The sequence below is a fragment of the Semicossyphus pulcher genome, unplaced genomic scaffold (genome assembly GCF_022749685.1).
Source record: "Semicossyphus pulcher isolate SPU_LCO1_2020_fin unplaced genomic scaffold, fSemPul1.0.p SCAF_15, whole genome shotgun sequence".
Lineage (NCBI taxonomy): Eukaryota > Metazoa > Chordata > Actinopteri > Labriformes > Labridae > Semicossyphus > Semicossyphus pulcher.
This window is the reverse complement of record NW_027211659.1, coordinates 29,437,233-29,448,063: the sequence shown is the minus strand read 5'-3', so window position 1 is coordinate 29,448,063 and position 10,831 is coordinate 29,437,233. Positions and strand designations below refer to the sequence as shown.

Genomic DNA, 10,831 nt, shown 5'->3' with positions numbered 1-10,831 from the left:
ATAAAACATAAATGTCACCATTTGATGTATGGTACCAGATTACAGCTTTCAGCTAATTTGCGTCTGTAGTCCCTTGGCAGGTCAACACAAAACCAAAAAACAGGACAACAACAAACAGTACAGAGTAAAACATACAACAAAGTTACACAAAAAAGAACACACCAAAAATACAAAGCTACACACAGAGTAGCACTTCATAAATGTATGCTAAGATAAGATATACAGTCAGAGTTTAAACATATAAAGTCCATGTTTAAATATATAAAGTCAAAGTTTAAATATATAAAGTCAATGTTTAAACATAAAGATAAAGTTTAAATATATAAAGTCCATGTTTAAATATATAAAGTCCATGTTTAAACATATAAAGTTAAAGTTTAAATATATAAAGTTAAAGTTTAAATATACAAAGTCCATGTTTAAATATATAAAGTTAAAGTTTAAATATATAAAGTCCATGTTTAAATATATAAAGTCCATGTTTAAACATATAAAGTTAAAGTTTAAATATATAAATTCAAAGTTTAAACATATAAAGTCAATGTTTAAATATATAAAGTTAAAGTTTAAATGTATAAATTCAAAGTTTAAACATATAAAATCAATGTTTAAATATATAAAGTCAAAGTTTAAACATATAAAGTCCATGTTTAAATATATAAAGTCAAAGCTTAAACATATAAAGTCCATGTTTAAATATATAAAGTCAAAGTTTAAACATATAAAGTCCATGTTTAAATATATAAAGTCAAAGCTTAAACATATAAAGTCCATGTTTAAATATATAAAGTCAAAGTTTAAACATATAAAGTCTATGTTTAAATATATAAAGTTAAAGTTTAAATATATAAAGTTAAAGCTTAAATATATAAAGTCAAAGTTTAAATATATAAAGTTAAAGTTTAAATATATAAAGTCCATGTTTAAATATATAAAGTCAAAGTTTAAATATATAAAGTCCATGTTTAAATATATAAAGTTCAAGTTTAAATATATAAAGTCCATGTTTAAATATATAAAGTCAATGTTTAAGTATATAAAGTCAAAGTTTAAATATATAAAGTCCATGTTTAAATATATAAAGTTAAAGTTTAAATATATAAAGTCAATGTTTAAATATATAAAGTCAATGTTTAAGTATATAAGGTCAATGCTTATAAATGTTTAAATATATATAGTAAATGTTTAAATATATCAGGTCAATGTTCAAATATATAAAGTCAAAGTTTAAATATATAACGTCCATGTTTAAATACATGAAGTATATGTTTAAATATAAAGTCCATTTTTAAATAAATGGAGTCAAAGTTTAAATATATAAAGTCAAAGTTTAAATATATAACGTCCATGTTTAAATATATAAAGTCAAAGTTTAAATATATAAAGTCCATGTTTAATGTTATTATTATAAATGTATTTTATTTAAAAGGGACCATGTACAGTATAAAACATAAATGTCACCATTTGATGTATGGTACCAGATTACAGCTTTCAGCTAATTTGCGTCTGTAGTCCCTTGGCAGGTCAACACAAAACCAAAAAACAGGACAACAACAAACAGTACAGAGTAAAACATACAACAAAGTTACACAAAAAAGAACACACCAAAAATACAAAGCTACACACAGAGTAGCACTTCATAAATGTATGCTAAGATAAGATATACAGTCAGAGTTTAAATATATGAAGTCCATGTTTAAATATATAAAGTCAAAGTTTAAATATATAAAGTCAATGTTTAAACATAAAGTTAAAGTTTAAATATATAAAGTCCATGTTTAAATATACAAAGTCCATGTTTAAATATATAAAGTTAAAGTTTAAATATATAAAGTTAAAGTTTAAACATATAAAGTCAAAGTTTAAATATATAAAGTCAATGTTTAAACATAAAGTTAAAGTTTAAATATATAAAGTCCATGTTTAAATATACAAAGTCCATGTTTAAATATATAAAGTTAAAGTTTAAATATATAAAGTTAAAGTTTAAATATATAAAGTCCATGTTTAAACATATAAAGTCAAAGTTTAAACATATGAAGTCCATGTTTAAATATATAAAGTCAAAGTTTAAACATATAAAGTCAAAGTTTAAACATATAAAGTCAATGTTTAAACATATGAAGTCCATGTTTAAATATATAAAGTCAAAGTTTAAATATATAAAGTCAATGTTTAAACATATAAAGTCAAAGTTTAAACATATAAAGTCAATGTTTAAACATATGAAGTCCATGTTTAAATATATAAAGTCAAAGTTTAAATATATAAAGTCAATGTTTAAACATATAAAGTTAAAGTTTAAATAAAGTCCATGTTTAAATATATAAAGTTAAAGTTTAAATATATAAAGTCAATGTTTAAACATATAAAGTTAAAGTTTAAACATATAAAGTCAATGTTTAAACATATGAAGTCCATGTTTAAACACACACACAAACGCACACACACACACACACCTTAATCTGAAAGATGTCTTTTATAGTTTAGATTGAATTTGTGAGAATGATGCAAATATTTTATATAAAAAATAAAAGAAATAGAGAAAATTTCCTTTGCAGACTTTCAATAATTTTTCCTCATGAGGCTGAAAACAACATTTGTTCACTCGCTGTAAACAGCTGTTAGAGCTGCTGTCTGAGCTGCTGTCAGAGCTGACACCTCGTTAGGTTGTAAATAGTCTGTGAACTGATCCTGAACAGTTTATTCAGCTTTCACCTCAAATTAAAATGTCACTGAAAAGATAAATAAAACATGTGATTCGAACAGTGAGAATAAAGATGATTTTTTATGGAACTTGTTAAACAAAGACACAAAAAAACAGCAGAAAAGATTTTCATATAAAATGATGAATGTACAAAAAAATGACTATAAACACAAAATATATCAAAAATGTTTCAGATCAAAAGAAGGAAGAACAGAAGCTCCTGTAACATGTGACGTGTGGAAAACAGATCATCTTTATTTCACATGAATAATAATGAAACAAAGAGTTTGCGTTCGACGTGAAGGAGCTCGTCTTCACGCTCACGTTACTCTTTATCACTTGAAAATATTGAGCTCAGCTGTGACGGACACACTGCAGACTCCTTCACATTCAGACGGCTTTATCCATGAGGAAAATAAAAACAGGTCATGTTTACGTCAAACAGAAGAATAACTTTCATCGTAAATCACAACACATAGCCGTTTCCATGGAAACAAACAAAGATAAAAAGGTTTATTATCCGACACTCAGAGCAGCTGTGAGCTGTAAAACTGAGCCAGGCTAAACTTAGATCCTGATCCGACACTTAAAACCCGGCGGGGGGTCACGCGGGGGGGGGGTCACAATTATACTGAGGTCACAGCAAGGTCACAGCCATCAGTTATTAGTTAATGAGTTACTTCAGAAATCCGCTGATAAGAGGTTTCCTTCTTCACTGCTGCAGGTTTCATCTGATCTCATCTTCAGTTTGTTTGTCGTGACGGCCTCAGCTGTTTGCACACGTTTAACCCGTCACTTCTTCTTCTTCTCTGTTCTGATGATGACTCGAACACGCGGCTGACCTCCAGCTGCTGCTGTCCGTCAGCATCCTCTGCCCTCCAACAGGCCTCGCCCCCTGACATTTATAGTTCTGTTCTGGTTTGTGAAACTCAAACCTGCTGACAGAAGCTGCAGGAGACACTTCATCCAGCTGACTTTATATTTGAACACCAATAAAAGCTGAATGTTAGCGATTAGCCTCTTAGCTGAGCTGCTACAGGAAGTTCAAACAGCTGCTGCTTCTTCTTCTTCAGTTCTGAAATGTTCTTAGAAACACTGACAGGAAGTGTCCTCTGTGGCATGCACTGGAGCTGGTGTCTCACCTCTCTCACACAGACAGGTTGTGTTTAATTGACCTCTTGGATGCTGTGAATGTGAACTTTATCTACATGTGAACCTGAAGGCAGCATGGGAGCAGAAGTGATGCCTCAAATCTTTCAGAGACTCTGAGCTCAGATCAGCTGCTGGAACAAACTGTGATTATCTGGAGCACACCTCGTCATTCAACCTGCCGTGTTTCAGTTACAGAGCGAGTGTGGTCACTGTGATGTCGGGTGATCTCCCGTTTCACTCATACAGACTGTAAACAGGAAGTGGATGAAGCCACAGTGACGTCGCTCGTTGGTTTGTGCTTTTCTGTTGCCAATTTGGCCGCTGCCTTCTTGTGTTTTTGGTGCAGGAAGTGACCATATCTGGAGGAAAGGGTGGAGCTGGAGAAGAGAGGGGGTTAGCAATAATAACATTATTAATTAATGCTAGCAATTATCTGTGATATTAATCTGGATGCTAATGATGTACTCACTAAAAAATTAACAGCTGAGTCCTCCAAGTGTCTTTAAGTACAAACACATTCTGGACATGACTCTTTCATGTAGCAGTAGAAGTGACCTGTCAGTCACAGGTAGCCCCGCCCTAACCCCTCCCCTCTTCCTGGTCTGTGTGACTCTCAATGGGAGCATCAGTGACTAAATGAACATCATGCTGTGTTGAAGAAGACTTGAAACTAGAGACTGAGACCATAAACTCTTTAGGAACATGTTTACTGAGGGAATACATCAGGAGAGGAGGAGGAGCATTTTCTCATAGACTTCTATAGGATAACTAACTAACAAAAAGCAGCAGTTTGAATCCCGTCAGAGACGTCGGCTGATTGTCAATAATCCCAGCTGTGTGCGGCTGAGCTCTGCCGAGTGTCACTGTGACGGACGGAGACATTTGGTCGTCTATTTCAGGAGAGACGAGTTATTTCTCTCCTCTCCCACAGCAGCTCCTGTGTCTCCTCCTGCTCCCTCTCATGTCAGAGTGTTTGAGCTGCTCACTGATGTTTCAGAGGACGATGGACTAACAGCTCAACTCTGTCTTTCTGTATGTCTGCAGGGTGCCGCCATCATGACGACACAAGCACCGACGTTCACACAGCCGCTGCAGAGCGTCGTGGCACTTGAGGGTAGTGCCGCGACGTTTGAGGCTCAAGTTAGTGGTAAGTTCTGTGTTCACTTACTTTGAATGTTTACTGAGATATAAAACAGGTTCAGCAGCCTGTCTTCACCCGTGATCAGGGTTGGAGGCAGAGTTACTCCGGTACTGAACCCAAGTAGACCTTCACTGCTCTGCTTCGTTCTGCTCCACCACATGTGTGTGTGTGTTTACTGTGCTCCATGTATGCGACGGCTTCAGCTGACGTCCTGCTTCAGATCAAAATAAGATCCACTGATAGACGCTGACGTGTCCTGACACTCAGTGCTTACGGTCACCAGGGATCTCCTCCTGTACCAGCTCAAACATCAGAGGTCGTTCAATAATACTGTGTAGTATAATAAGTATAATGATAAGTGACACTTTGGTACTTTATCTTCATGCTGGTACTTTTATTGTCAGAGAGGTGCACACTGTGCTGACCCTCACAGAGTTCAGTCAATGTATTCTGAGCCCGAGTCCACATTGTGACTGTAAACAGGTGACGACCATTCAGCCAATGAGATTCATCCACTGGCCTTTGAAGATGAGAACAAAGGGAATCAAACATCAACAAAAGTTCACTCAGTTTAGAAAAGAAACTCTGACGTTAAAGTCACGAAACATTCAACTTTGATGTGAGTCGTGTGAAAGTCTGAGAGCTGAGCACAAAGGAGGTTCAGTGCTCGTTCTCTGACAGCGGGCCGCTCCGGTTCTCCTCTCCTCCGCAGGTTCTCCAGTTCCTGAGGTGAGCTGGTTTCGTGATGGCCAGGTTCTTTCCGCCGCCGCTCTGCCCGGCGTTCAGATCTCGTTCAGCGACGGCCGCGCTGTTCTGAGGATCCCCGCTGTGACCGCCGCACACAGCGGAAGATTTTCTGTCAGAGCAACCAACGGAGCTGGACAAGCCACGAGCACCGCTGAACTCCTGGTTACAGGTGAGAGCAAGGGGGGCTTTAATCCAACACTTACAGGTGAGAGCAGGACAGGACCGGGTCAGCATCACTTTGGTAAATTAGTAAACACCTGGTTAATGAAGTTTGGTTTTAGTCATTGAAACTATTTGGCTGTTTGTTCATGGTTTTGGTTGAAATAAGAATGTTTTGACCTTATTTAACTAAAGTTAGCTGCAGTCCTACCAAACCTGACGAAACCAACGTGCTTTACTTAAAGTTCAAAGAAGACAGTGCTGAATGTTGGTGAAACCCACTTCTGTCCACATGGTGTGTTTGATCCTCCAACCAGCCCTCACTCCGCCTGTTGTATGGCACCTGATTTTACAGGCACATCAGAATGTCAGGTAGTCCGGAGGAGACAGTCCGGATACGACACCTGACAGCAGGGTCATAGTTTGAAGCGTACGGGAGACAGCAGCATGTCATCAGCATAAATGAGGAGGGTTGTTTCAAACACAGAGCCCAGTACAAGCGTATGTAATATGAGGACAGAGAACAGTAAGATGGAACCAGTGGGTGTACCATGGCAGCAAAAAGGGCCATCATAAAAGATGGAAAGCAGAACCGCGTTACTTCAGAACTGACGCCTCATCTGAGGCCTGAAGGGAAGTGCTGCTTTTAATTTAAATGTGTCCATACCCCCTCTGCAGCGGAGACGGCGCCCCCCAGCTTCCTCCAGAGACTGCAGAGCTCCACAGTGAGACAGGGCAGCCAGGTGAGGCTGGACGTCCGTGTGACAGGAATCCCAACACCTGTGGTGAAGTTCTTCAGAGAGGGAGCCGAAATCCAGAGCTCAGCCGACTTCAGGATCCTTCAGGAAGGAGACCTGTACAGTCTGCTGATCGCTGAGGCCTTCCCAGAGGATTCTGGGACATATTCTGTGACCGCCACCAACAGCAGCGGACGGGCCACCTCCACCGCTGAGCTGCAGGTTCAGGGTGAGGACTTCAAACCTTTGACCGTTTTGAACCGTGTCCTAAGAAGCAAATACACTTCATGACTGAGAAGTATCCTAGCTTAGCACAAAGACTGCAAGCAGGGGGAACTGTTAGCCTAGCTTCATCAAAGCCCAAAATATACTGTGTGTTTTCATTAAACCTGCTGGTGTCGGACATCACTCATGAAACATCTCAGCTTAAAGAGAAACAGGAGACACTTTAAATGTACTGTTCAGACTAGCATAGCATGCAGGAGTGGGTGGAAAGTGTTAGCCTAGCTTAGTTGTATTGGTCTGATAAAGGATTCATGATACACGAGGAACATGAGTTTGCACCGTGTTCTTTGGAGACGTCAGTGACTGTAAGGACACGTGACATTGAGCTGCCACTAAAGACGCGTCTGTGTGTTCAGGTGAAGAAGCCGTTCCAGCTAAGAAAACAAAGACAGTGATTTCAACCGCTCAGATTTCACAGACCCGTCAGACCAGAGTGGAAAAGGTGAGAATGAATTGAGTCTTTTTCAGTTATTTTCTCATTAATTGTCCCTCAGTCTCCGCTCATCCTCTCCTCTCTCCCTGTGCTCCGTCCTCAGAGGATGGAGGCCAGTTTCCAGGCCACCAGCATGATGGAGATGCAGGTGGAGGGCGCCGAGCTCACTCAGCAGCTGGCTCACAAGACTCCACCCAGAGTTCCCCCCAAACCCACATCCAAGTCCCCGCCTCAGGCCTTACTGGTCGCCAAGGTGACCGGAGCACGACAACAGTCGCCATCACCTGTCCGACACGTGAAGGCACCAACACCCACACCTGTCAGGTAAGTAGGATGATATGCTTTAATGTGAGAGTTTACTGAAGGTGTTTTAGTGGAACTCCTGCTGAAGGCTGCAGAGAGCAGCCGGACAGCGTGACTTTAGATCAGTGAGCGGGGTGACGCTGTTACCGGAGGTTGGCCCTCAACAGGCCTGTAATGTGACCTCCCTCCCCCGTCTCCAGGCCTGCCTCTCCCACTTCAAGACTCTCAGTCTCCCCCATCAGGCCAGTCAAGTCCCCGATCACCACACGCAAGCAGGTGGCTGTCGGCGCCGACGTCCTGCCGCCCTGGAAGCAGGGAGACTACATGGCAGAGGCCAGCTACACCAGCATGACCAGCATGACCAGCATGACCAGTATCACCCAGATGGGCCAGGAGCAGCGCTGGGAGCAACAGGTCACCGGGGTCAAAGAGGTGAGACGGGGCCCGCTTGGGGTGGGGGGTTCACGTCGCCATCTGGTGGTCGACTTGTTCAGGAAGCACTTTGGGAAACATGGAGGATGGAGGGTGATGGATCTGATTTAGAGACACAGATTATCCCAGTGTTGTTATTTTACATTGTTTAGACTCAGTCAGCACGGTCCTGATACCTCTGCATCATCACCTGTGGACCTCTGTACAAACACCTACAGGTCAAAGGCTTAAACTGCAGTTCCTCTGATCACCACTAGAGGCTGAATCCTGTGAAGGTGCTTTATAGATCATCAGTGGTTCATTTGTTCTGTCCCACTGAGTTCATGACGATGATGCAGAGATCCTTCAGGTCCGCCTCCGCTCACCTCGAGCTTCATGAAGCACACCTGAACTTTTATTCTGTTTGTGACTGAGACAACAAAACGGCACCTGTAGAAGGGGTTTATTCTCATCACCTCTCTGAGGGGCCTGTCTCTCTGTCTGCCTGCCTGTCTGCCTGTCTCTCTGTCTGCCTGCCTGTCTGCCTGTCTCTCTGTCAGCCTGCCTGTCTGTCTGTCTCTCTGTCTGCCTGCCTGTCTGTCTGTCTCTCTGTCTGTCTGCCTGCCTGTCTGTCTGTCTGCCTGTCTCTCTCTCTGTCTGCCTGTCTGCCTGTCTGCATGTCTATCTGTCTGTCTGCCTGTCTCTCTGTCTGTCTGCCTGTCTGCATGTCTATCTGTCTGTCTGCCTGTCTCTCTGTCTGTCTGCCTGTCTGCCTGCCTGTCTGTCTGTCTGTCTCTCTGTCTGCCTGTCTGCATGTCTGTCTGTCTGTCTGCCTGTCTCTCTGCCTGTCTGTCTGTCTGTCTCCCCTCGAGGTACTGTCTCACTGACTAACATTCTGATGCAGACGATGCAGGTGATCGAGCTCCGTCAGCTTCACCTGCAGGTCGTCTGGATTCACTCCTGGAGGCCGCTGAGCGTCTTCAGATCTCGTCCTCGTCGTTTACTTGCAGCTCTTCTGGATATTTATGTGTTTAATCTTCAGATTCATGTAAAAATCTGGATTATTTTCTTTAATCAAACGTTGAAACTGGGAACGATCCCAACTTCAAGTCACCTAGAAAAAACGACTTGCTACAGTCCACAGGCGTCTCCTCCTCGTGTGTCCACCTCTGGGACCGTCTCGGTTCGTGCCACAGTTTTACTTCACACACGTTTGATAAAGACTCACAGTAAACCTTTTATTTGGTTACGAGCCTAAAACTTTCTTCCAGTACACCAGATGAGATTTACCCAGAAGGCCGAGGGCTGGGACGAAGCTATAACAGGAGGAGATGACCTGTGACCATCAGGAGTCTGTGGGGTTTGTATCTGTGAGGCGTGACGGAGACGTTCATTCAGACACACTGACGAGATGAGTCCGTAAAGATCTCTGCTCGGTCTTTAACCACAAACATTTATCACCTGTTCAAACCAAGAGCATGCAGCTGTTGAGAACGAAGACTGGTGTTACCATGATCTTAACCAAGATGGCCGCCCGGCCTTTGAGCAGCCAGAGGAGCAGGTAGCTCTTCATCTGTCACCAGTCGACACATCACAACTTCTTTTTTCCACCTGCTCTTTTTTCAGCTGATGCTGCGTAGCTGTGGTTACTTTCACTCTCACCTCTTTGCTCTGAGTCTACCTGACTAACAGACGAGTGTCGTCCTCATCACATAAACCTTAATGTCGATGTGAGTACATGTACATGCACACCAGTATCTGTTCGTGAGGACTACACACCTGAAGTCGTCTTTGATCTTAACGCAGCTCAGAGTTCACGTCCTGTAAAACAGTGATCCTGGTGTGCGTGTCCTCATGAAGTGATCTGGTGTGTCTACAGAGGCAGGTCGGTGTGGACGGGTCAAATCTGTGTACAACGTTTCACCAAATGAGTGATTCACGCTGTCATGTTTAAATCACAGCGCTGTGGGTTCAGTTATGTCAGCACACGTATGTATGTATGTATGTGGGAGAACCGAAGTTAAGAAAAAGACGAGGAGGAAAAAGCGGGTTGGGCTCCGTCCTGAGCAGCAGGAGAGGAGGAGGGTAAACTAACCGAGCCGGGTGTAATTACAGGTGATGTACGGATGAATATTCACAGGTTGACAATACAGTCATATGATCCTGAGTGAGAAACCAGGGTGAAAATGTGCTTCACTTTTGGCCTTAGTGCATTAAACTGAACCAGCTAAGACCCGCTGCTGAAACGAGTCAAAGACGCAGATCTGTCCCTGTACACCTGCCTGTTTCTGTACACCTGTCCTGCCATGGATGTCCTGAGATCTATGTGCTGCTGGTTGTGTCTCCAGGCTGAGGGAGGGAAAAGAGCCGGGGCGGTGGCCAAAGTGGTGGCCGCCGTTGACCTCGCTCGAGTGCGTAAGCCTGTGCATGTGGAGGGCGGTCGAGCTGAAGAGGAGGCTGGGGCTGTAGAGGCTGAGTTACGGCAGCAGGCCGCTGCTGCCGCCGTGGCTGCTGGTCAACAATATGAAGCCGGCTGGACAACATCGAGAGTGCAGGCTGGCCAAATGCTTACAACTGCTCAAGAGTTTACACCTGAACCTACCCGGCCTCCGCCTCAGGTTAGCTGGGCCTCAGGAGCAGGGAACACCACATTCATATTTTGTTCTGCACTGGCAAACAATTTTTCAGGTATCTATAAAATTTCAAGATAAAAAATGTGTCTGTCCCAAAAGCCCCTCAGTTATCATCATCGATAA

General features: G+C 42.1%; 1 protein-coding gene across 1 annotated transcript in view; it reads left to right on the top strand.

The window, feature by feature from the left end:
- Window positions 1-4,915: 4,915 nt before the first annotated feature.
- LOC138591995 (titin-like) overlaps window positions 4,916-10,831 on the top strand; it is a 170,653-nt gene continuing 164,737 nt past the window's right edge. Inside the window, 7 exon segments of the mRNA XM_069662571.1 lie at window positions 4,916-5,006; window positions 5,713-5,916; window positions 6,585-6,872; window positions 7,285-7,370; window positions 7,465-7,685; window positions 7,865-8,096; window positions 10,424-10,693. Coding sequence (XP_069518672.1) covers window positions 4,916-5,006; window positions 5,713-5,916; window positions 6,585-6,872; window positions 7,285-7,370; window positions 7,465-7,685; window positions 7,865-8,096; window positions 10,424-10,693 — 1,392 coding nt within the window.